Below are 25976 nucleotides of genomic sequence, written 5' to 3'. Positions count from 1 at the left end.
TACTAAATCATTCACCAACCACTTTTTTTGTCCTACCCTGGTAGGTTTTTGAAATATCAATAGACGGCTCTGCATAAAGTTTAAGCTAATAATTCTACTGGCAACAATGGCAACGATAATTTTTCCTCTCTCCCTATTAAAAGCAGCCTTTATGACATGAAGCTGGGTACAGGTACTTTCACAAAAAAGGTATTTTATTATTCTTAGCAATATTCACCTTGAAGGAATATGAGGAAAGCATACACTTTTTACAGACAATATATAAACATGTTGTACATAATTAACAATAACTTAGTTCACTAATCCAAAAATAAGCAAAATAAAAATTAAAATAAAAACAGAAAATACTGAAGGATTTTTTTATGCTGATACAAGTACAAAATAATTTAAATCTCGACTGCCGTTGTCTATGCTGCAGTGACTGACAATATATTGCACTTTGTCAACTGTATCAGTAATCCCTGTCTTCCACCCACATCCCTTTCCCGCCCCCCTGCCCAAACCCTACAGAAATTTGAGTTGGGTACAAATAATGTAGAACTGTACCATTGTAAAAGGTAAAAAGTAAAAAGGACCCAATTTTTTACCTCAGTAGATTAAAAATTCTTGTGATTTCTCCCAACCAATTTAGTTTCCCGTTTATTTCCACTTCTTTACAAAGTGCACCTATATGCCTACGCAGACCAGAAAAAGGAAGAAAGCAGGATTTTCATGGCTGCTTGGTTCTTAAATCATTATCAAATATTTGAATTACATGTTCAGGAAAAAAATTAACATACATCCATTTTTATTTGTTTCGTGTTTTTTTCTTTAAAGCAGGACTTTTGCAGTAAAGATACAATTGGCTTGATCCAAAACAAAAAAAAAGAAAAACCCCAACAACAAAAAAGTTAAAAATTAAAAAAAAAAAGAAAAAAAAAAAAAGCTTGTCACAGAGTTAAGCTTACGTGGTTTACATTATCAAACCCCTCTGTTCATTGGGGCATTTTCATCAGAAGTATAGCTAAATATGTACATTGTATGTTATACTGGAGCTTGTGTTCACGAGAGGCATCAGATCATAACAATCAATAGAATACACTTCACATTGGCAATAGCTTTGTTCTCGGTCTTTACGTACAATATGGTTTAATAATGGGAGATTTAAATTTTTTCTTTTTTTTTGGTTTTTTTTTTTTTTCATATAAAATACGCTACGGAAAACGGACGTTCCCCTTAGAACGATGCTTTCCCTCGTCTCATCAGCTGTCGCTGTGTCTGGGATTTGACGGATGTGTGAAGCTCAAACTGATTGTCTCTCTCTTTCCCCTCTCCAGTGATCTCAACCTCATTTCTGCCCTTCCTCCCTGTGAAGTCCACCGGGGCCTGGATGCCTGAGACAGCACACGCGCTGGCTGGCTGCGTGTGGACATGGTGGCCACACTGCCGTAAGTTTACCCAAGCAGCTAATCTGCATTTTTAAGCGACAGCTGCCAACACAACAGAACAAAATGCTTCAACCTCTAAAGTCTGCGAGTTGGATGTTTTTATGCCCTGTGATGGTTTTTGCTGTGCTAGAAGTTAGCTGTGACACGGTTTGGTAAATGCCTGTATCTCACCCCTTGCTAGTGCAGGATTGCCTTCCCGAGAGTTTTTTCCCAACAGTTTGTCTGATCTAGCTGTCCGTTTTGAGGAATAATAGGGTAGTTGGGAGGGGGGCTGTTTTTTAAATAAATCTTTCATGTTAGGGAAAAGAATGAAGAAATTGTGTCAAAATAATCACCGTCTTGGGCACATTAAAACCCTGTATTGCAGCTACATTTTTGCTTTGTTCCCCCCCCTAATCTTTTCCCCCTTCCCAGTAGATATTTTGGTATGAAAGATAGATGGAGCTAATCCAAGGGGGTTGCTGAATATGTTCCCCCCTCTCCCCCTTGTTTTGAAGGCAGGCTTTCTTACAGGGTAGCCATTGCAAACAACAGCACAAAAACATGCAGTCAGAGGGGTTGAGGCTTTTTGTGGAAAACAAGAGCAAAATAAATATGACTTTGTGTCTGTTTTCATTTTAAAAATTACATTTGTATAAATGTGTCCTTTTTCTTCTTCTTCTCCTTTTTTCCCCATCCCAAACAAAGTCTGCGATAGAAATCCAGCATGTCTGGCTTCCAGTGAGCCGATTCCATCCTGGGAGGCTGCTTATATCTCTTTACAATATTCACAGTAATAACAAAGAGAGAAAGGAAAGCCAGTTCCAAGCCTTTTCCTTCAGCTTCTGCCACCTTTTGCTTCCTGCTGGACCATTAAGTATCGAACAGGTGAGTTCTTTTTCCTTATACCTGAGGGGGCAAAGTGCATTACAGGCACCACTACATGTTTCTGCAGAAGACCCATCATTTGCAAGGTTTTAGTCCAGCATTAAGAGTTAAACCACATGGGAGCAAAGATCCCCTTTTGCCATCCCTACATTCTCCTCTTGGCAGAACGTTTTCTTACTTTGTGTCATCTTAGGCAAAGCCCCATGTTCTTAATCTCTGGGTGGGTCTCTTGGTCATCAGGTTTTATCCCATGGCTGTAACCATGCTGGATGGGTGTGGATGTCCAAATGAGATGCTGGAAGATGGGTGGATGGGGGTAGGTGTTGGTAGGATGTGTCCAGAGTGGCTGAAAGGTGGCAAATGCCCCATGGGCGCCATGTGGCTAGCAAGGGCAGCAGCGCTGAAGGGAGACGATTTCTCCTGCATGCACTTGGACAGTTCCTCAAAACACTCAGAGCCTTTCTTGCTTTTCTTTGATTTGTTGGACATTTTCCTATTCCTGGTCTGAATTCCTTCCTTTTTCATGGTCAGAGGCCTGTTCACCTGCAAGAAATGAGAAAATCAGGCTCATGCAGACAAAATGACCTTATTGTGCAAAAATGAAAATATTTGGACAGCCCCCATGTGTTTTTCCTGGATGGAGACCTTTTTCTGGCCAAAAAAAACGGTGTTTCTCTCTGCAGAACTTGTTTATATTGATTTGTTTAATAAAACCACACACACAAAAAACCCATAGACATGAAAAACAAATTGAACTGAATTTGGCAGCTGATGACTCTCTTTCCCGTAGGCTTACCCTCAGTCCTCATTCATTTCCTAATAGAAGAAATAAAACTAGGAGGCACACATTGACCCAAATTCAGTCCTAAGACATGAGCAATCTTGTACCAGTAACCTCTGTTACTTACAGTTTAAATAACGTTCCAATGTGTCAAGTGATTCCTGCTTAGGATTAATATCTTTTAAAAAAATATATATAATAAAACAAAGCCTTAGATATAATTATTTTTTTTAAAAATCAAAATGAAGATGCCTGATCAGGATTAATTTTTGCAGAGAGACTGTTCCAAATGGCCTCTGTGTTTCTGGAGGGAAACAGCACGCAAAACACGCTTAGATAAAACCAAGTGTGGTAGCTCTATTTTGCCTGATTTGCCCAAGCGTTAGAAGCCAAGCTAATACATTGTAATGTCACTGAACTTAGCATCACTATGCTGACAAAGAACGGCTGTCACTTCCCAGGGGAACCTTAGAGACGGGGGAAGGAATAAAACAACAACCAAAACCCTGAAACCAATAAAAGCCTAGTGTACACCATGCAGTTAAGACATCAATCCCAGCTAGGCAAGCAGCGACACATGAGATGAGTAAATACTCACATTGTGCAATTTGTAGTAGAGTCCGCAGGCATTACAAACTGGGTCCCCGTTTGCATTACGTCGCCATAAGGTCGTGGTGGTTGTCTGACAGTTGGCACAACAAGTCCCTGCTCTCCTAGCCGCTGACTAACCAAAAGAAAAAGAAAATTAAAAATGTATCGGCAGGAGGAGGGAGATCATGAGAAAGGTCAAGTTGGACTCAGTATTTAGGTTGGGTAGAATGAATTACTACAATTTTTACAGAGCATCAGGGCTGAAGGGAAGCTCCTGTCAGTTTTACATTTTGTGGCCGTTGTTAGGTTTTTGTTTAAATTCAAGTATTCTCCTATGCGGACTGCAGCTTCAAGCCCCATGGCACCGTGTGTGCAGGGGAAGTAAGGAGAGAAACAATGCATCTCTAACTCCACAAAAATTTTAGAGGGGGAAACATCATCCAATTTGTTCAGGTTTTTCCTTTGCAGGATTTTAGAATGCATCATGAAAATGCATTTGCCTTTTTTTTTTTTTTTTGACTGATTTAGTTTGTGCCAATGTTGGGACTGGGTTTGAAAAGAGGGAATGATCTTCAAGAATGTGATTTTTACCCATACTCTGGCCCTTTAAAGATGGACACAAAAGAAAACTAACTGCATTTACTTAACTGGGTGCAGTATTTATCAGAGCCATCACTGAAAAATCAGTTTCCATTTACAAGTGAAAGGGAGAAAACAAAACCGGCTCCAACTTTCTTTAAATATTTAGCAAACCAAATTTCATGCCTTGCAGCAATGATTCCGCTGACCCGTCTGTGTCTGCTGCCTCTGTCCCTACTCAGTTCCTTGGCTGACAAGCCCTCAAACAACTGTCTTAAAAGAGGGAAAAAAAAAAAAAAAAAAACAACAACCCAACAAAAAATCCACCACCCTTTCCTAAAACTATTGTTCTGCTGAAACCAAGGTGGGGGGAAAGAAAAATGCCCAAACATTCACCCACCTCCCAAAACAAGAACAGGAAAAGTAGAACAGCAGGCAGCCAGTAATTTCTGGATGGGCCCTTGTCTAGCAGACCCCACAATAATACGTTCTTTGTGCAAGCATGGTATCGTATAAAGTGTTATGGACAGACTAATTGCACCCCATATTTTGGGAAATAATTTTGTATTAGAAAGCTTCAGCCCTGCCTCTGGAAGTGGTCAAAATACTGTCCATTTTGTGCAATTGGATTAATGCTGAGGACTCAATATTTTCTTTTCTTAAATTAGCAGAGTTTACTTTCTAATGCATATCAGTCATGGTAATTTCCCCGGGGCCTTGGTCCCTGGATATTTTTGCTATTAGCCACCGAGAGCCATAGGGTGAAGCAGCAGCGAAGCTCACGTTAATGTGCAGGGCATCTCCGTGAGCAGAGAGCAGAGTCCCGGAGTGGTGGGTTTCCCAGACAAGAAGTTTGTGCGCTTCCCTGCCTGCCGGCTCTGCTGGGGAGCTGGCGCCGCTCGAAGCACAGACCGACCCGCCTTGCAAGAGGAGCACCGGGTTCTGTTCTCACTTGCTCCCGATTTACACCATGGGCCTCTGTAACTTTCCCAAAGATGACGGACGGCTCAGCAGCTTAAGGCAAGAATCAGGCCCTCGGAGACTCATATATTTAAGTCCCTTACTCGCCTGTGAGAACAGGCCAAAGGCAGAAAGAGGGGGTACCCCCTACTGCAAGTACACTCATGCAACCCAAACACAATTAATGCCAGACGTCCAAACACTGACATTATTAATATGATCACTTTGCTATTGCATGTCAGATGAACAAATTCCCAAAGATGGCCATCTCCTCTCCCCCGCAAACAAGCAAACTACAGTGGAAAAAGGGGCAATAAACAAAGCTGTAAATCAATTAAAACAAAACAAAACATTAAAACAACTACACTAAAAGAAAACCTTTCTAGTGCCCCCCAAAACCCCTCGCAGTGAGCTAAGTATAACAGTCTCCCAACACACTGGAAGGTGGAGATCTATGTTTGCATATCTGAGATGGCTTACTGATACTCAACTATGCTGCTTAACTCTACGGCCTGTCCCATTCAGACTGGAAAGCACTTGAGCCCGAGAGACGATAATGTTACACTGTTGTCTTAACATTTTTCTATATGTCAGTCACTTAAGAAGGCAAGTCATTAAGAAGCTTGCATAGTTGAAATTCTGACTCACGACAGAAATCTTCTGTATCCCATCCCAGTGTTAGAGCAGTAATGCCAATTTTCTGCTCTCCAAACCTCATTGAAACGTGCCCACAAATAGCTAAGAGACTTAGGCACCATAAATCACAAAGCTTCAAAAAATATATTTATTATTCTTAGCATTTTACGCATTATTTGTGGAGTAGAGTGTATTAGAAATTTCAAAACAGCAAGCATGACTGGCAAGGCTTGCCTATAGAAACTCTCTAAAGCTTTTAGAGTCAGGAAACAGATACACAAAGTTTCCTTATCTTTAACGTACAGATATCCGGATAGGAAACTACTACCAGGAGCTTAGAAAGGACATTTTTTTTAAATCACTCAAATGAAAATACAAAGTATAGGTGACTCCATGGAAAAATAATAGGATTTTTTTTTTTTTTAAACAGTAGGGGATTGTCTGGGGAGGGAACCAATATTAATATTGCCAGAGAATATAAGAGTGAAAATTACTTCATGGCTTTTAGACAAATAATTATTAAGTAGGGAGCAGTAGCTTTGACTCATCTGATTTGTTTTGCTTTTTGGAGCTGAAACTTTTTTTTAGTACACAGTGGAGGACATTCACGCTCATAACCCTTTCGATCCCGGTATGCGCCCAAAACGTCCCAAGAGGCCAAATAAAGGAGGAATTAAATTAAAAGCTGTCATCCGAGGATGAACGGGGAGACGGATACACGATATCCCGCATGTATTGTGAGCGGCAGGGGGGCTCGGGACAGAGGCGCGCGCGCGGCAGGCCGCGGCGGCGCAGTGGTCTGTGCCGGGATGCTGGGGCTGGGGGTGGAGGGGGGGGAGATCTGCCCCGAGGCACGGCAGTGACCTCGACGTGACTGACCCCCATGTACAGTACAGCTCCGCTCTGCGCAGGGGCTGAGCAGAGATGAGACACGTTTGACTGGTGCCTGCGTGTGGTCCCTTCGCCTAATTTATCCCCAAACCCAGGACAAACAGACACCTACCAGCCTTCGCTTAGGTTTAATGAGAGGTCGGTTTTGACCATTCATTTTGTGGTAGAGCCCGCAGGCGTTACACAGGTAATGCCCGGTGCCGTCTCTTCTCCAGAGAGGGGTAGCAGTTGCTCCACAGTTCACACACTCTCTGCCTTCTAAATGGAAACACGAAGAAACCGGATTTCTTTCTTTAAAAACAAATTCACAAAAGCTTTTTGCATTGTCCTTTAGGCATTTTCCAGAAGTCAAAACAGTGTGTTAATTCAAGCACAATCAGACAGCAGTGACATCTACAGCACATGCAGCAAGGAGCTCAGTGTTTCGAGAACGCCCAGACTCCAGCGAGTATTTTATGTCATGATCAGAAACAGGCAGCTCTCTCTGCAAGGTGAGAAAGAGTGACACTCTTATTGTGTCAGATGGAAGTTATCGTTTCAGTAACGAGAACTCCCTTAATCTGCGCTGGGCACCGCTCCCCTCTCGTATCTATTGCACTCGGATGGTTAGATCCTGTGTTCTCCTGACACAAATACACACATACACGTGTACACAAACACACACACCTGCAAACACACAACATGTAAAGAGAGAGTCAAAGGAAGAGGTTTTCTAGAATTAAATCTAAGCAAAAAGACCTCCCATTCTCTGCTTTCCTTTTTGTTGCAAATGCCACGGGATGAGAAAGTAAAGCTGAGCAGACTGGGAATGGATACAGAATGCCAAAGGCTCAGTTATGATTTTTGTTCTAAAGGCAGAAAAACGCTGTTAATGCTGATCTTAGAGAAAGTTCAGTTTCAGCAAGCACTCTGGAAATTACTGTTAAAAACAGGCTTTGACTTCTTTTCTGTTTCTGTGATTTTTCAACAATACAGTTCGGACTTAGTAGGGAGCAGTTTACCTTATTACTGCTTCATTATTAGTTTAGTAGCACAACGTGGGAAACACGGCATTGTAGAATGTTTCTATTAAAACCCAGCATGTAACTCCTAGATATCTGTTTCTGCCTCAGAAAGCTCTCTGCTAAAAGTTCATTTGCCTCTGATGGTTCGAGGGCAGGTCTGCTTAATATAGAAATCTCTCTTAATATAGTTTATGCAAATCCTACAGTATTTAACTGGAGAGGAAATTCTTTTTGCTAATAACTGAAGCAGGCCATGTTGAGTTCAGCGGGGCTTGTGTCTCCTTTAATCTAGGGAGTGGGTGGCTTTTAAACAACACAGTCTAGAGTGAAAAATGAGGGGAGCTCTGCGGCGCTGCATTTGTAGCTTTTGTCCCTCCTAGGGCAGGAAGCTGCAGGAGTCGCCGTGTCGTGAGTCTTAGTTTTCCTACAAAAACACTGAGTGGTCACGAACTTTCCCCAGTTCCTTGCACAGGGGGCTCCCTTACAGAAAAAAAAACCCCAACACCCAACCATAAAACAAAACAAAAGAGCTCCTTACTTCCCCCATCTAATAAAATCATCGGCAACTACAGGACAGAAATAAAAAGCTGCTCAAGATCCCTTTATCTTCAGATACCTGGGTCTTGAATCTGTTTCCTCAAACTCGGGGGGCTCGAGCTGCTAATTGCTTTTACTTTCTACTCTTTGCACTACTAAAAAATACATATACATAGTAGCAACTAAATTTAAATAACAGGAGAGGGAGTGTATTTTTCCCTTCAGAGGAGCCATTTGAAAAAGAGCCGATGAGCTTGAAAAGTAGCTGATATTTTTGTTGCAAAACTCTTAAGAGATCACATTTCTAAATTATTGTCTGCTTTAAAAATACATGTAGTGTATTCATAAGCATATATGTGCAATGATATATAAGAATACACACGTGCATGCATATATAGCCATTTATTTTTAAAGGGCTATCTAAATTCAGTCCCAATATACCGTAATTCATCTCCTTCCATTGCTGAGGATGTTAAGCCAGGAAGGTTAGTAGAATTACACAAATTGTCTTAATTTGTCTGTCTAGTTGTACAACTAATGTCATTTCAAAGTGGGATCAAAACTTCACCCATCACCTAATTTGCTGATTTAGGACTGCTCTTTCGGGAAGAAATGCAAGGAGGGGTTGTGAACACGGGAAAGGTCTGCAGTCTGTCGTTTGGAAGCAGAGATATGTCTGGTTCGGGGTGGGGGGGGGGGGGAGTATTTTCTAGTTAAAGTTAGGCTGGAGTAACTTAGCGATGACTGGACACCTTAGTCTTTCGCACTGGTATGTAAACTATATTTGAACTTTTGCTCCTGTAAAACGCGAAGGAAATAAGGCCCTCTGCGATTTGAAGCAGACTGGCCGGGTAAGTTTCGCTTTCATCCTGCGCTGGGGCCTTGCTTCGTATTAATGAAGAGATGTGGAAATTATTGAGAGAGAAATACCTATCGCTAGGAAGTCCCCACGTGTAATCCGTGGGGGTTTGGCTGGCTTGGGGGAGCAGGGTCAGGCCTGAGCCCCTTGGGTGGCTGAGGCCAGCTTTTCTCCGAGGGAAAGGGTTTTTTCTCCTATAAATCCCTCTTTGTACAACTCGATCTGCCAGCTCACACTGCACCGGTCCCCGTGTCCCTCGGCGCCATCTGAGCGCCCCGGGGCCGGTGGCTCAGCAGCCGCTACGGATGTGTTGCCACCCACAGAAGCCTGGTACAAGCTCCATCTCCTAGATTAAAAACCCAGAAAAGCGGGACCAGGCAGCCACCTGCCCCTCTGTCCCCAAGAGAGCTGACACAAGCACCCAGCCTCACAGCAGCCTGCAACCTCACCCAACAGCCAGCGAAGCCACCCACCCATGACACACACACGCACCCACCCACCCCCCCCCCAGCAGCACGGCTGTCACCTCGGCCCTTCCACCGCGGGGGGTACAGCTGGTGCGTGACGGGGCAGGCCACGGGCTGCAACACTTACCCGAACAGGATCTGGCCTTGCTTCGCGGCTTGGGGGTGAAGCTGGACGCGGGGCCCCCCAGGAAGCTGCCAGGGTGGAAGAGGCTGCTGCTGTAGTCGTGGGCGGCCGGCACGTAGGAAGGGTAGGTGGGGATGGGGTGGTGGGTGGAGGGCTGGGCCCCCATGCTGGTGAGGCTGCTCCTGAGCGGGCTGGCGCTCTCCATCTTCATCCCCTCCGACAGCGACACTTGGTACTTGATGCTGTCTTTGTCCTCCTGCCGGGCCCCGGCGGAGGATGAAGGGGAGGCGGCGCTGGTGGAGTTGGGGTCCGGGGACACTTCCTTGGGAGGGGTCGGGGGGAAGCCGAAGAGGTGGGAGCCGGAGTGCGAGGCCGGGGTGAGCGAAGACACCGAGGCGGTGCTGGACGTGCTGCTGCCTGGGTACACCGAGATGGCCCCGGGCGCTCCGGCCGCCGAGGGGTGCAGGGGTGTCTTGGTGAAGGGGTTGACGGTCCAGGGGTTGTGGTGATGGGCAGACAGTGCCGCCTTGCTGCTGTCCAGCCAAGGGATCCCGGGGCTGTGGATAAGATGAGGCCGGCACATTTGACTCCCGGTCAGGCGGGCTGTAGAAACACAAGAGCGTTTGGGATCAGCGCGGGGCAGCTCAGCCAGGAGCAGCTCAGCCCGGAGCGGCTCTGGGAAGTCCCCCAGCTCCCGGGGCGGGCAGCTCCCCAGCCCGCGGGCAGCCGGAGGGGAGCCGGGCATGGGGAGAGGTTTCACAACCCGGAGAAGAGCAGCCAGACTGGCGGCGGCCCCTTCGCCCTGTCCCCTCCGAGGGAGGTAACAGCCAGCCCAGCAAGAAAGAGCGATGGGCAGCAGGAGGGGGACCCCAGGCAGCCGGGGCAGGAGTAGAGGCACCCCCTTTCCTCCCGCCCCACCCCTGCGAGTAGGCAGCAAACCCCTTTCTGCTCTGTCTCCCGAGCTGCTGCAGCGTGCTTTCTCCGGCTCCTAAAAACACCCCCAAATAAAATCCATCGCCAATTTGAATCGATTTGTATTTCGCATCCGGGAAGTAGCCGTGTCTGCGAAGTTTTAGCCTGTGCGCACACTATTTCCCCTTCCTCTCTCACCTCCCCCCCTTTTCTTTCCCTCCCCTCCGCCGGTCCTTGGTTATCTCTAGGGTTAAAATCCACCCCTGCTTCCCTTTCTATCCTGTTTTCTTAGATCTCCTTTCCCCCCGGCTCCAACACACCGAGGCGGCCCCCGAGTGAAGCTCCTCGCCTCCACGTAGGACACCCGCCGGCCCGCACGGAGGGGCCCGGGGAGCGCAGGCGGAGGCGGGCAGGGAAGGGGCCGGGGATGCAAAGGAGAGCAGCGGGTGCCGATTTACCGTGTGCCTGGCTGTAGGAGACCCTGGCCCGGGCATGGGCGGAATTGGCGTAGTAGGGGTTGCCCTGGGAGTCCAGGTGGTTGAAGAAGACGTCGACTTCATCCGGAGGTAGGAGCTGCGCTGGTTCCATGTAGTTGTGAGCCAGTCCGGGATGGTGGCTCTCGGGGTGCTGCCCGTTGAGCACGGCGTGGTGGGCCATCCAGCGAGGCTGGTCCGTGGCCACCTCCATGGCCTCGGGCCTCCCCTCCCACCCACCCCCGGGCCAGGAGCGAGCGGCGCTCGGTGGGGGGGGGGGGTGTGCTGCTGCTGCTGCTGCTGCTCGGGGGGTGGCTTTTGGCGCTGCTGGTGGGTTTTAGGAGATGGGGTGGCTTTTCTTAGAAAGAAAACCGCCGGGTGATTGGAGTGCGCCCTCGGAAGGGTGGGGGAGGACCCTCGAAGTCAGCGTGTCCCTCTATCAACAGGCGGGTGGCGGAGGCAGGTCCGGGGAAGCGCCGGGGCAGCACCTGTAGGGAGAGACGGGCGGGTTAGCGGCTCGGCAGCCCCGGGGTGCGCTGCCCGCCGGGCCGGCTCCCGACCGGCTTGTTTCCCCAGCGGTAGATGGATGGGGAGGGGGAAGCGGAGCCCCTCCCCCCCTCCAAAAATATCCTCTCCCCCAAAGTCCTCGCCTTGCGCCCTCCCTGCTCATTGCCCCACAAAATAAACAGAGATCCCATTTCAAACTCTTTACAAAAAAAAAAAAAAAAAGGCAAAAAGCTTCCTCCCCCCCCCAGCTCTCGCTACAAACGTCAACAGGAGTTTTTCCAGCTGGCTTCAAAACTGGAGTAAAAAAGGAAGAACGGCAGATCTAATATAGCGTACTTTTAGCAAGAACTCCGACTGACACAAAAGGAAAAGGAGGGGGAGAAAGGGGGGGGGGGGGGAGAGAAGGAAAAGAGAGGGGAGAAGGGTGTCCAGCGAAAGCAGCGAGTGCGTCCCGGCAGCGGCGCGGCGGCCCCCCCCCCCCCCCGCGCCCCACACTTACCCGGCGCGGAAGGCAGGGTGCCTCCGCGGGGTGGGTGGTGATGGATGCCTGCTTGGAGGATGCGAGTGCCGCAAAGAGGGGGAGAAAGGAGGGGGGAAAAAAAAAAACAACAAAAAACCAACAACCAAAACCAACAAGAAAAAAAAAAAGGCGAGGAGGGAGAGGGGGGGAAAGGCAGCGGGAGCGCGGGAGGAGGAGAGCAGGCTGGATGGAGGGTGTTACTCAGATGGCAAAGCCGCGGCTCTGGCCGGCTCGGTCCCATCCCCGCGCATCCTATATGAGCGCTGGCGCCAGCTGGCCGCGGCGCCGCAGACGGGCCGGGGCGCGCAGGGCCGGCGGCCGGGCCAGCCAATCCCGCCGCCCCACACCGCCCCCAACCGCACCCCCGGCCCCAAACGGAGCCGGCCCGGGGGGGGGGAAGCGCGGCGCAGACCCCCTCCTCCGCCCCCCTTTCCCCGCCCGCAGCATCCTCGCCCGACAGCGCCGTGGGGGCTTTCCCCGCCCGGGCTCGCTGCACGCCCCTGCGGGGCGGGGACGGCAAAATAGGGGGGTCCCGCCGGGGTGTGCGGGGGAGGGGGTCGGGGCGGGGGTCGGGGCGGGCGGGCGGGCGAGGACGGAGTGCGGGAAGGGCTCGGCGGTGGGGCCGGCTTCATCGGGTGCTGCCCGGCCGCGGAGCCGCGGCTCCCAGCGCCGCCGCCGGGATGCCCGGGGCTGGGGGGATGGAAGTTGGCACCGGGGAGATAAATATGTTAAAATCCCCTAAATCAGGCACAGCAGCGCGCGGCCGGGAGCGGGACAAACCCCAGCGTGGTCGTCCCATCACGCTAGTTTGAAATAACTGTCTGAATCGGGGATTAAAAAAAAAATTAAAAAACCAAAAACCAAAAAACAAATAAATTCGAGGCTCCGCGCCGGCCCCGGGGACCGACAGGGCGAGAAGGGCCCGGGCAGCGGGGCCACTCCGGCCGGCGCTACCCTCCATGCCGCCCCGGGCAGGCAGCGGGGCAGAGAGGGATCCTCCTGCTCGGCTCCCCGGCCTGCAGCGCTCGGGCCGGACCCGGGCTGGGGTTTGCTGGCGGCTGCAGCAGCAAACGGCCAGGCCCGGGGAGCCGAGCCGGGCCGGGGCAGGAGAAGGGTGCCCGGGCTTGAGCTGCAGCCTCCCCGCTGGGGCTGCGGCGTCGCACCCCTGGGTTTTTTTCGTCTCCCCTTTTTTAAAAAAAGCAAAACCAACACCTCCCCCCCAAAAAAACCAAAAAAACCCAACGGTTTTAATATTTGCAGTTACTTGTGCGCTTTGGGCCGGGGAGGAGAGGCGCAGCCCGAATCAACAGGCGTTTGCTGCGGAGCTTGCGGCGCGGCTCGGCTGTAGCCGGGGGCGCGGGTCGGTCTCTGCCGCCCCCGAAGGTGCCGATAAACCCGTCCGCTTTTGGGGCGGAAAAAAAAAATAATGGGAAAGTAACGACCAACACACACACACAGACCCCCCCGAGAGCGCGGCCGGGCGCTGCTGCAGGTCCCGTTTCCCAGGCGCTCCCCTCCCATTCCTCAGCCGCTGCTTTCGGGCGGGGAGGGAAACGCTCGTCGCAACCCCTTAAACCTCCGAGCCGGTCCCAGGGCGAGGAAACCGCCCCCCCCGCCCGGGGAGCGGGGCAGGGGGCTGGCGTGGAGCGGCCCCTTCGCCCGCCGGGCAGCGGCCGCGGCTCCAGCCCGACGGCGCGGCCGGGGCAGGGGGCGCGGGAGCCGGTCGGTGCCGTGCGGGCTGTGCCGGGCCCCGCTGCGGGGGGCGGGGGGGGGGGGAGCGGGGCGACCCTGGGGATGCTGCTTGCTGCTGCCCCCAGGGCAGCCCCCCCTTCCCCTGCCCGGCGGGCAGCGCTGGGGGCTGGGAGCCGGAGCCGGCCTCCCCCGGCCCGGCCGCCCCAGTCACTACGACGCCGGGGCTCTGACGTCACCCGTCACTGCCAAATTCGCCAGGAAATGAACTTTTTTTTTTTTTAAATAATAACAATAATAATAATAATGATGACGGTAATAATAATAAAACTCCCTTTCCTCGCTGCGGAGCCCGTCTGGCCGGAGAGACACGGGGCTCCCTCCCTAACTATTTCCCCACTACCAGCACCCGGTGTGCCCCCCCCAAGCCTCCCCCCAGGGGATCCCCAGCGCAGCCCCCCAGGGGACCCACAGCACAGCCCGGCGGGGCGGGGAAGCGGGGGCCGGGCTGGGGGCGCCGGAGGCTTGGGCAGGGGGAGCCGGCATTGCTCCCCCCCCCCCCCCCCCCCCCGCATCCTTTCCTCCGCCGGCCTTCTGCACCCAAAGCCGGGGTTGCCCCGCTCCCCCCACACACACCCCCGGCCCCCTGCCCTCGGGGCTGCCCAGCGGCGCCGGGACCGCGGCGATCCTCGCCCCCTCCTGCCGCCGGGGGGGTAGCAAGCGGCGGGTCGGGCGGCAGCTCCTCCGTCGGCTGCCGGGAGCGGAGGGGGCGGTGGAGCCGGCTTCTCCCGGGACGGGCTGGTTGGCGCGGGCAGGCCGGGGACAGGCGCTGGGCCGGGCTCGGTGGGAGAGGGGCCGGGGCTCGGCAGGGCAAGTGCCCCCCGCGCTGCGGAGCTGCTGCCCGCGGCGGAGCGTGCCCGGGTGCCTTAGGCCGGAGGTGCCAGGGAGGAAAGGGAAACAAAGCAAAAAAGAAAAAAAAAAAGAAAAAGGAAAGTTAAAAGGCAGAGAGAGAACCAAGAGAGCTTTCTAAAAATCCGGCTGCTCCCTCCGAAGCGATTTTCTTCCTACGTGCACCAAAAATCCCCCAACAAAACCACCCTAATATCCCCCCAAAACGGACTTTTTTTTTTTTTTTTTGTGAAAGAAGGGCGAGTATAAAATAAACTCTAGCGTTTGCAGGTAGGTCCCCTCGGCGCCTCGTTCCACCCACAGCCCGGAGGCTGCCGGAGTCGGGGAGCACCGTGCCTGGGGGGCTCTCTCCCGCTGCAGCAGGGCGGCGGGCAGCCGGGATCACCCCAGCCCCTCCGGCTCCGGCTCCCGGCGAAGCCTAGCGCCTCGCTATGCCCTTATTAATTAATATGGATGTTTTAATTATTGCCCGCCTGCCATCAGCACGGGGCCGCGATTTTTTTTGGGGGGGGAGTGGGGTGGGCTGTTTGTTTTAGGCGGGTGATAAAATCGCAGTTAACGAGCTGATAATTCGTTCGTGTTTGTTTTAAAAGACAAATTGTAAAGATTAATCAGGCGGCTTGATTTATGGCGAGGCAGACCCCGGCGCTGCCCGGCCAGGGCTCCCTGAAGCCCCCGGCTCGGGTTACCCGGGGGCCGGCAGGCGAAGCAAAACAAAAGGGGCGAGCGGGCAGCGGCTCCGGCCGCGCTGCCTCGGGCCTGGCCCCCCGCCCCGGCGCCCGCCCCCACCCCCCCACCCTCCCCCTCGGGCCGGGGGGTCCGGCGGCCCCCTCCCCGCCGCCGGGGTGCTGGCACTGCGGCCGGCGCCTCTCCTCGCACCCAACTCTCGCGTTTTGCAGCTCCCCCCCCTTCCATTAAAACCCTTTGTAAAATGAAATGACCCCCTCCAGCAGGGATGAACGATTTCTGCTGAGGGAGCGGTTTAATTCCCGTGGCTGAGCTGGGAGATTTCCTAGCCAGCCGGCTCTCAGGATTTTACTTTATTTTATTTTATTTCTTTCCCCGCCGCGTCCCGTTCCCGCTGCCTGCGTTTGGCGAACCGGCTGCCGGCTCCGGTCTCGGCCGCTAAATGCCCCGGCGGCACGGCTGGGGTTTTTTAATTGAATTAATTCACCCATCGGGAACATCGGCAGCCCGCGCTGGCTGCTGGAGGCGAGCAGCTTAGCTCCGCTCCGCAGCCCGCTTCACACGGCTGGTTAAGCAGCTCTCCCCTCAATTTTCTGCCAAGCCTCCGGGGAGAGGGTCCTGCCGGGCCCGGGACGCGCCCTGCTCCCTCACCCCGCTCCTTGCAAACCCCCATTTGCCGCCTTTTCTCCCCTTTTTTTCCTTTTTTTTTTTTTTCCCCCGACACAACGGGCTCCGCTTTATTAACTTTATTTTGTTATTGCCGTTGCAATTTTTTTTCTTTTTCAATAAGGGAGCTTTCCCAGATCTGGAAGCACAACTGGTTATTTTGATTTGATTGACAAGTGATGTCATATCGTTAAGGGAGGGGGGAGACGACAACATGTTTTAGCAACAGTTAGCAGCGCCATGTGATGGAGTTGACACCTATGCCCGGGCAGAGGCGAAGGCAGAAAACAAATACCCCCGGCCGTGCACGCAGACTATTTATTTACACACCCGGGCTGGCGTTTCTTCCTCTTCCTCACCCCCCCCCCCCCCCCCCCCCCCGATCCTGGGTGCTTGGACCTGAGAAAAAGTGTACCTGAGCAAACGGGGCTGGGCTGGGTGGGACCCGCAGCCCCCGGGGCACTTTCCTCCAGACACCCCCCTTCCCGGGGTGCCCCCGGCGCCCCCCCCGCCCTGTCCAGGGGCCACGCTCCCTCCCGGTGAACGGAGACCCGGGGGTCAAGACCTCCCGGGGCGGCCGTGCAGCATCCTTCCCCCCCCCCGCTCCGCGCTCCGCCCCGAAGTGCAACCGGCGGCGGCCGCAAGCAGGGAGGGCAGGAAAAACTCCTCGAAAAGGAAGAAAAAGAGGGAGAGGAGCGCTCAGCCCCGCGCCGGGCCGCGGTGCTCCCGGCCGCCGGGCGATGTGCGAGCCCCGGGGCGGGCCGGGGAAGGCGGCTGCCCTCCGGCGGGGAGGGGGCTGGGAGGGCCGGCGGCGGGCTGTGGGCGTACCGCCCCGACCCCCCCCTCCCGCCCCGCCGGGGGCCGCGGCAGGTAGAGGACCAGCCGGCCGGTGCGAGCGGCTGCCGCCCGCCCGCAGGTAGGAGCCCCGCGTCCGTCCGTCCTTCGCCCCCCCCGGGGCGGCCAGCACCGGCCGCGGCGAGCAGCCCCCCCTCCCCGCCTCGGGTTTATTTCCTTGGGTGTGATTTTTTGGGGAGGGGAAGTTCTTGCTTTCTGCCTTTTTTTCGGTGTTTTCCTCCCTCTGGTCTTGTCTCCGCTTTGCTTTTCTTCTCCCCCGGCCCCCCCCGTCCTGCGTTACTGGCACGCATTAATGGCTGCTAATAGGGTTATAAAATGACACAGTTACCTCTTAACCACAAGACCCTATTTAAGCTGCATTAAAAAAAAAAAACAACGAAGAGACGGCTCGGGGAATAAATCACGGAATACTTAATCTTTTTTCTTTTTTTTTTTTTTGTAAATACTGGAGGAGCCTCCTCGCTATCCCCCCATCCCGCAGACGATTTCTGCGGGGTATGTTATGTCCCCCTCCGTGGGAACCCTCGGTCCCAGCCTCCCTCCCGGCCCGCTCCCGCACACTCCTTCACCTGCACTTTGTCCGCAATTTCCCCGGTGCCCGCCGCCCCCCGCACACCCCCGCAGCCCCACGGCTCGCTCGGCTGCAAATAAAGGGGAGCAAAAGCCTCGAGTCGACCCCAAACTGCACACAAAAACGCCTTTTGTGCAAGTTCCCGAAGAAAAACGCATGCGGCGGGGGGTGGGGGGTGCACACGCACGGCTTTGTCCAGAAAAAGGTATAAACATATTTTTTCAGGCTCTGCCAGGAAAGATTTCGTTCGCAGGAGCTCGCTTTAATTTTATATGTATATATATTTTTTTCTTGCAAGGTTATTTCGGGTGCAGCTGTTGCAGGAGGGAGGAAAGAGGCCGATCTCGCAGGTTCGATTTGTTTCTCCGCAGGCAAAACTTCGCTGGGGAGGGACCGAGCCCGGAACGGGGAGCGGGGCTCGTCTCTCGCCCGGCACCGGCACCGCCCGCGGCTGTCTCTCTCTCTCCCCTGCCAGCCGCGGGGCTTGGGCCAGGCCGGGGTTTAGACTTCCGAGGAAAAAAAAAAAAATTGCGTTTAATAAAGATGCTCCGTGCTCTGGGGGAGAACAATCCCCGCGACTGAAATCCGCACCCCCCTTAGTGAAATCGCTTTTCTTATTGAAATCGCCTCAAATCCAGGCAGGCTCTGCTCCTGGTTTCTTCTATTTTTTAATTTTTTTTTTTGCCTTGCCTTCCAGCCTCAGCACCCCAAAGCAAAAGGAGGATAAAGAGGGGAACTTTGCACCATACAACAACAAAAAAAAAAAAAAGAGAGAGAGAGGGGGGTAAAAGAGCCGGCGGAGAGGAGCGGCCCGGTCCCCGATGTGGCTGGGTAATTTTAAATCATGCAAAGCCCCGTAAAGCTGCCGCACGGGACTGGGACGGGGAGGACTCCCCGGCAGGCAGGTGCAGGGGGAGCGGGGCCGGGCCCTGCCGGCTTTCCAGGGCAGAACAAACCCTTGCATCTTTTTTTTTTTTTTTTTTATGCCCAAATCTGCCAACAATAGGAGCGAGGAGATAGGATGTGGCTGCGGGGAGGGGGCGCGGGGCTCTGCACACCCTGTCTCCGGGAAGTGTCTGCCTGGCCGCCCTGGGTGAAATGCAACTTTCCAAGATGGAGATTTAAATAATTACCCCGGTGACAATGGGGGGGGGGAACAAACAAACAAACAAAAAAACCAACCCCAAAAACCCAACAAACCAACTGAAACTGAAACACGGCCCGGTGGTCCCGCTCCCCGCAGGGTGCCAGTGCGGGGAGCGCACCGGGTGCGCCCCCGCCGCCGGGCAGAGCCCCCGCCGTGCCTCCGAGCCGGCGGGCGCTGCACCGGGCTCAGCCCGGCCGGGCAGCCCCGGTCCTGGTCGGGCGGGAGGAGGCGGCCCGAGGCGGGGGGGGGGGTGTCCGGGCGCGCTGGGGGCATTTTTTCGTTCTTTGCAAAACCCTGCCAGGCTTGTCCCCGGGGGAAACTGCCCCGAGCGATGCGCTCCAGCAGCGGGACCCGCATCCCGGTGCGCTGCGGCGGCGGAGCCGCCGTGCCGGTACGGCAGCCCCCGGGCCGCGCAGAGCCGCGCAGCCGCATCCCCTTACCTTGCCTTTCGCCCGTCCTCGTTTTTCTTTCAGTTTTCCGCCCGGTGCCTGGAAAGCGCCGGCTCTCCTCCTCCGCGGGGCCGCTCCGCGGGCTGGGGAGGGGGCGCCGGCCGTAGGGAGCCTCCCCCGCCTGCCCGCGCCGGGAGCGGCGGCTCTGCCGCGGGCGGTGGGTGCGCGCAGCCCGGCGGAGGGGCTGCCCGAGGTGCGCGCTGCTTAAAACTGGCAGCGGATTTCGAGCTGAGCCCTTTTTTTTTTTTTCCTCTCCCTTCCCTCCTTCCCCCCTTCCCTTCCTCCCTCCCTCCCTCCCTCTCTCGCTCTCTTTTCCTCTCTCCCTTCTTTCCCTCCCCTTCTCTCTCTCACTCTCCTGCATTCAAGGATGGCACAGCGAGCCACTGTGTATTTATGTACATAATAAGGCAGCTCGTCCCCTCCACTTCATTTGCATCATTACAATATCTGTACAAGCACATCACATTGTCTGTTGCTTGCACCTTTTGTTACGGTTGCTGTCACAGTCTACGCGACTTGACTTTCATATTTTAAATGAATTGATATTATACCAACAACACACACTCGCATCCCAGGCGCTGGGAAACCGGGCTCCGGCGCGCTGGGCGCCACAGCCCCAGCCTCTCCCCAGCCGCTCGCTTCTTCCACTGGATCCCAAGGAAGGTGGGGTGCGGGGAGCCGCTTTGTAGGATCAATTATTCGTATAAATTATTCCTATTCGTATTAATTTTGTTTCCATTCCCCAGTGAAGGGAACGTTTGTTGGCGGGTGGATTTCTTTTTTTTTTTTTTGCATTGGCCAACCTGGCTTTTGTATAACCTCGTGTTTCTTCTCCCCCCTCTCCCTTCCCAAACTCAGTCTTTCGGGCAATGCACCTGCACGTAAGGGAGGCAGCGGAGAAGCTGGAAGAGGCGCAAGCAGATATTACGCGACGAGTCGTTGTTATAGCTAGGAAAGAAACGGTAAAATACATATCTCGTAGACCACTAGGAAATTCAGCCAGAACGAATGTTTTTGGAAGTGTTTGCGCGCCCCAGCCCCGGCTTGGCAATCCTCACCTGCTGGGTATTTTCCTCCCGGTGCGTGCGTGTGTGCCGGGCTGGGGGGATCCCCTAGCCAAGCGCCCGGTGGCTGGATGGGGTGGCGGGCGCCAGTGCCGGCCGCGGGGGGCCGCGCGGCGGGGGGCCGCAGGGGCCGCGCCGAGGCGCCGCGGGGCGCGGCGCGGTTCCCCGGGTGGGGCAGGCGAGACCCCCGCCCGAGGCTGCGGGAAAACCATATTAATGGAAAGACAAAGGCCGGACCGTCCGGCGGGGGCCCTGCGGGACCGAGGGAACGAAATACGGTTCAGGAAGGGAAGGAGAAAAGTTTCGCGGGAGAGGAATTATCATCATAATGGAGGTAAAAATGTGAGCAGGGGAAAGGGGGGGTGTGTGTCCTATTCTGCTGGCATTTTCTGTCTGTCTTTTGTGATATGGTTCGGGGGAAAAAGGGTCCTTGATATGCGGCTGATAATTCTTATCAGCCCCACGCAGCCCATTTCCAAAGTAAGTGTTTTAATTACTCCTCCTGTATTACCCTTCATCCTCTGAGAGGAGATACATCGCCAGATTTATGCAGGGGGAAAAAAATACAAAAGAATGCGGTATTAAAATATATACATATATATATCGCCCTTTTTTCCCTTGTGCCCAGGAAGAGGGAGATGCTGTCGCCAGCCGCGCCCTGGGATCGCCCCTGCACGGAACGACTCTAAAACGAGGGACCGTCGCTCAGGCGGACAAACTACGGCAAAAGCGGGGTTTGAAGCCTGCAGATTTTTCCCCGAGCTGGGACAGACGGGGGTGTCCGAGCCGGGGGCCGGGGGGGCTGAGCCCGGCGGAGGCGCAGGGCTGCCCACCCGAGGCTCACCGCGCTGCTGCCTGCTCGCCGGCCAGGCTGTCCCGGGGCCAGGGCCGACCCCCCAAGTGCCACCAGAGGCATTTGGGGCCGGAGGGGCGGGGGGTTGCGATTTTCCCCTCATGTCGGCTGGAAGAGAAGGATGTTTTCCTCTGCTGTTTAGCTTTCGTGCTAAAGATGTCATCTGAAAGTCTGGGAGGAAGGGGGGAATTGTGCTCTGCTCTCTTCCACGGTAACAACCATATTCTGCATATTGAAAAATATGATAGACAGTGGGGAAGGCGCACTTCCCCCCCACCCCCTTTAAAAAAAAAAAAAAAAAAGACCCAACCTTTTCAATATTGATTCAACAAAAAAGAGAGGGAGAGAATTTAAAAAGAGAAGAAGCAGCACCAGCAGCAGGGAGAATATAGGCTCAGCAACTCTCCAGGTTCGCTTCCTTATTATTACTATCCAGGGGTAATTTTTCATCTCTGCTAGCTAATCTTTGTTCCTTGTGAAGATAATGAATAGCCCAATCCTTATCTCCTGGGCTCCTGGAGGCTGCTGGAGAATGGGGTTGAACAGGGTTGAAAATTGGTTCCAAAGTGCTGCTGAATAAATGGTGTTCCTTATCTCTCTCTTCCAGATTATCGGAACCCTTTCAAAACTCACACAACAAATACAGCCACCGCATCTAATGCATCATTTACCAGAGCAGATCTCCGCGTTTGATCGGCAGATAGGCAAAATCTATGTATTCCTTGCTTTACTTAGTATGCATGGACGCGGGGCTGCTGTGCATGCAGGGTGCCCCCCGGCTGGGCCTGGGACACCCCCGAGGCTCTTAGCACACGCAGGTCTTTGCTGTGGACTCCGTGGAGTGACAAGAGTGTCCCCTGCCTGTTCTGGACCCGGGGGAGCAGGGTGGGACAGCAACCCACCTTGCAAGGTGCTGCCGTGCGGCATGCTTGGAAATTTGGGGTTGCTCTGCTGGGGAGCTAGTGGATTTGCAGGGAGAGAGGAAGAGGTGTGAGCATCATCCTGGGCACCCCAGGCACCCGCTCACACTCACGCTCCCTCCTGCACCCACAGTTGCATTCACCCCTGCCCACAAGCGGCTGCTGAGCCCCAGCTGCGTGGCAGCACCCCTGTGCTCCAGAAAACCACTTTTAGGCTCAGCTGTGCCCTAGTCCTGCCTCAGCCCTCGGCAGTCTCGGGGCCCAGCTGGACCAGTCTGGTAAAACCTCCCGGTGCCCCCCCCAGCTTGTCCCCCCCGCAAATCCTGGCAGGCCAGCCGTGGAGTCCCCCAGGGGCTGGGGCCAGCTTCCAGCCCTCCCCGATGGTGCTGGGTGCCCCCCCCACATCCCAGCCCCAGGCAAAACAGGGCACCCAGGGCAGCCCAGATTTGGGGAGCAACTGGTGATCCTGGGGGAGAAGAATAAACTCCACAGAAAGGGAGTCCTTCTGTGCTCCTGGAGTTAGTGTGAACTCTGTCCCTTCCAGCTCAGGGCAGTATCAGGTTTTCCTTTCTTTCTTTCTTTCTCTCTTTCTCTCTTCCCCCCCCCCAGGTTTTCTTGTTTCTTACTTCCACCCCCCCCAAAAAACCCCCCATCTGCATGACAGTAAATGCCTTCCAGTCTGGCTGTGCAGCCCCCAGCTCCAGAGCAGATCCCTCAGCCCCGAGCTGGGGACAGATGTCCCCTCAACTCTCACCTACCCCTTCTTTCCCTAGCAGCGCCTAAGCTTGTGCCCAGGTACCAAACAAGGTGGCATTTTATTCTGTGCCACTACAGCACACCCCTGTGTCCCCAGCTCTGCCCTGGACCCCCCAGCCCAGGGGGCCAGCAAGATTCTGGGTTGGGGACGGGACACCCACAGTGTCCCAGTCCCCTCTGGCTGTCCAGCAATGCTCATCCCTCCCCTGCCTGGAAAGGGAGAGAAACTTTCGTGGGAAGTTGTGGGCAAGCAGCAGCCCTAGCCAGCCCCTGCCCATGCTCAAGAGTTTTGCAAATGTTCAACTTGTACTAATTTTTTTATGGCTGTATTCACAGTTGTTCCCTGTAAAAAATGGACCTGTGTTAGTTTATTAATAACCTAAACATTACGTATTAAAGACCTATGAGTGACACAAGATGACAAAAAGCTGTATTTTTCCAATATACACAAGCACACATTTAATAACCTTCTATTGCATCTCAGCTAGGCCTTCTCTCTGATGGTTCCCATGGCAACTGAGATAAAAAAGCAGCCATTTTCCATATCTCTATGAAAGTCTATTATATTGCAGGATTAGTTCATCTTCTGCTAAGGTCAAACACAAAGTCATACAACCTGAAATATTTAGAATCCATGTACATTCATTTTTTTATATGCCCTTTCATTTTCCACAAAAGACTGGGCTCCTCTGAGGTTTTATTCCCCAGAAAATGCTAAGCAAAGCAATAAAAAAATCATGATTAGCAGCTGATGAAAAGTTCAATTGTTTTTTTTTTTTCCCCAGGTTTTTTTTTTTTCTTCCCCCCTTTAAAAAAAACCCACCACTATTGTTGAGCAGATAGTGCCTTCCCCATTTATCTCTATCAGCAGCCGTGATTGCAGCCGATACCGGCCGCCTAATTGGGCTGGGAGCAATTTGCAGGCGGACGGCGTCACCTTCTGGCTAAGGCGGGTGAGACAGCGGCGGTGCAGGGTCAGGCCCGGGGGGGTGGTGCTGGAGCCGCCCCCCACGCCCTTTATTTAGCATCCCCCAGCCCGCAAACCGGCGGCCCCGGAGCGGGATGTGCCCGGGTGGCTCCGGGCGGTTCCCCACCGGGGGTACCCCGGGGCGCGCAGCTACGGGACGGCACCGTGCAACTCTGCGCTGCTCCGTAAAAATTAATATAATCTTGCTACCAGCTTGCAAACATTTCAAGAGTCCGTGTCTGCTTATTCCTGCCATGATTAAACATTTTTATTTGTTGGTGTGGCATGATGAGGTGCTCAAAGGCTTTCACCTGTAAGTTTCAGCTATTGCACACTTGCAAAAAAAAATGAAAAATGCGTAGAACACATCTGAGTTGCTCCTGCGAGCCCCAATCTCCGGCATGCTGTGGAGAGGGAAAGCAAAGTCACTTTTCTTTTGTTATGAAGGAGTTGGCAATGTAATTCAGCTGAGTCTTGGTGACACCTAGAAATGCAATAAAATAAAACCTGGGCAGCCTTCAGACAGTTTGAATGGTGACAAACGTGTTATCGCCTATGACATGAAGAACTACGGCTCACACTTTTTCCAAGGTCACTCCTGAAAACCTGGAAAATCAGGGGAGAGAATTTGTGCATGTGGCCATCCACACTTGTGGCTTTGTTCACAGTTACCTGCTGCAATGTGACATTTGTTCCAGCCCCTTTTAATATGGAAAAATAGAGGCTCTGGAAATACGTGCAAAAGGGGAGAAGCTCATGAGTGGCAGAAGGATTAAAACTTTTTTTTTTTTTTCCTTCTTTTCTCCATCCCCTGGGGGCCCCACAGGGATGTGCCAGTGGCTCTGGCCATGCTGTTGGAGCAGCCTGGGGTGGGGCAGGCAGGGGGTTGGCAGGGATGGTGTATGCCAGGCTATCCCTGCAGATGACCTGCACCTGCTGCAGAGAGGGGGAGTGGGAGATAGGAGCCAGTGTGGGCAAAGCCAAATCCCAGCCCCAACACTCCATCCCCCGCTGCCTCAGGTTCCCCCAGCCTGGGTGAGGTGGGCGGCACAGGGTGCACACCCGCACGGTGTTGCCAGAGGTCGGCATGTACCCGAATGTGTTTTTAATAAGATGTTTGCAGGTAGGTGTTGCACAGCAGTGGCCAGAGCCATGCCCACCTCCCCAAAGCAGGCAGCAGCCCCTGCTCTCTCTCGGCAGCACACCTGGGAGGGGGATGCGGGGGCGGCTTCCCCACCTGGGACCCGCTCACCTGGGCCATCTGCACACCCATAAAAGTCCACACCTGTACCCTTCCTATCCTTTTGGGCTCTGTTTCCTTGGGCTCCTTTTGGTGGAGGGCAGATGGCTATATTTTTAGGGCTAATGCAAAGCTATCTATTCTTAAGCCTTGGATCTTGGGACTGGAGGTCTCGTGGTTTTTTGGGGTTGTTTTTTTTTAAATAAGGTGGCAGTATTTCTAGTCTCAGGGCTTGTACTAAAGGGAAGAAGCCTGAAAACATGTCCTGAAAGTTTGAAGAGGAGTACATAGTATCAGCAAATGTAGGTGGTTTTCTGTTTCAAGTCCTGTGGTTTATTTTCTTCCCTACTTCATCCTTGCCACCCTGGGCAGCAGCTGGTGTGGTATTTGCATGTCTGGGGTCTGCGGCCCTGAGAAAGCCTCTAGAAATCTTGAGAGTAACTGTGTTCTTCAGCTAAAAAGGGGTGTTCCCCTGCCTACAGTGCTAGCACCCTCTTCTTGGAGTGGTGGTGGTGGTCTTCTCGTGAAATCCACTGCTGAGGGTAGATAGAGGCTGAGCTGCTCCAGTGCTGGCAGCGTGGTTGCTATGTGGGGGCTGTGACAGAGCTCACTGTGAGGGTCCCTGTCCTCCAGCAAGTGGGAATGTTTGTGCGCCAGTGCCCATCAGGGCTGCTGGGAACTCTGCAGAGCCATGCTAGGTGCTGTGCTGTGTGCCATTCAAACCCAGCACAGGGCAAAAATGGGAAAAAAACCCAAGTCCCCTTTGGGCTGCAAATATTTAGATTATTTTCAGGGGCTGGTCATTGCTTGGGGAAGCCTGGAGGCATGTGGGGCTGCTGTCATGTGGCTTTTTGCAGGAGCAGGGTGGCTGCTCGTGCCTGGGAGGAAGGGGCTCCTTCCAACCCTGGGGGGCCAGGGGGCCAAGGGTGCCACCGAGGGGATGCTCTCTGCTCCCCCTCCCCAGCGAGCCTGGCGCCGTGTGGTTTGGGATTCAGGGCAGTGGTGAAATGCCCCAGTTTGGCCCCCGGTTGTTTTTCTGTCTCCCAGTGACATCTGGTGTGTTGCTGC

General features: G+C 53.5%; 2 protein-coding genes across 9 annotated transcripts; one reads left to right on the top strand and one right to left on the bottom strand.

Annotated features, from left to right (window-relative positions):
- Positions 1-916: 916 nt before the first annotated feature.
- On the bottom strand, positions 917-19286 carry GATA2 (GATA binding protein 2). Of its 5 annotated transcripts, none has more exons than XM_052777298.1 (6): positions 19100-19286; positions 11094-11596; positions 9727-10326; positions 6845-7023; positions 3674-3799; positions 917-2837 (listed from the first exon to the last, which is right to left on the bottom strand). In XM_052777298.1, exons 2-6 carry the CDS (start codon positions 11320-11322, stop codon positions 2538-2540), a joined length of 1434 nt encoding a protein of 477 aa, XP_052633258.1. In that variant the 5' UTR covers positions 11323-11596; positions 19100-19286; the 3' UTR covers positions 917-2537. The 5 variants fall into 5 exon arrangements, with proteins under 5 accessions (XP_052633258.1, XP_052633256.1, XP_052633259.1 ...); XM_052777296.1 differs by lacking the exon at positions 19100-19286 and adding an exon at positions 12115-12222; XM_052777299.1 differs by lacking the exon at positions 19100-19286 and adding an exon at positions 11878-12035.
- Positions 15247-22430, top strand: LOC128136915 (uncharacterized). 4 transcript variants are annotated; one of them, XR_008233523.1, is made up of 4 exons: positions 15247-17002; positions 19967-20070; positions 20801-21434; positions 21633-22430. XR_008233523.1 is itself a non-coding variant. In XM_052777302.1 (4 exons), exons 1-4 carry the CDS (start codon positions 16827-16829, stop codon positions 21716-21718), a joined length of 420 nt encoding a protein of 139 aa, XP_052633262.1. In that variant the 5' UTR covers positions 15247-16826; the 3' UTR covers positions 21719-22430. The 4 variants fall into 4 exon arrangements, 2 of the variants coding, with proteins under 2 accessions (XP_052633262.1, XP_052633261.1); XM_052777302.1 differs by lacking the exon at positions 19967-20070 and adding an exon at positions 17811-17862 and having other exon boundaries at positions 20801-20906; XM_052777301.1 differs by lacking the exon at positions 19967-20070 and adding an exon at positions 17811-17862 and having other exon boundaries at positions 20801-21236.
- The last annotated feature ends 3546 nt before the right edge of the window (positions 22431-25976 follow it).

Source organism: Harpia harpyja, chromosome Z, assembly GCF_026419915.1.
Source record: "Harpia harpyja isolate bHarHar1 chromosome Z, bHarHar1 primary haplotype, whole genome shotgun sequence".
NCBI classification, from domain to species: domain Eukaryota; kingdom Metazoa; phylum Chordata; class Aves; order Accipitriformes; family Accipitridae; genus Harpia; species Harpia harpyja.
Note: the sequence above shows the minus strand (reverse complement) of the source record. Positions and strands in the feature narration are given on the sequence as shown.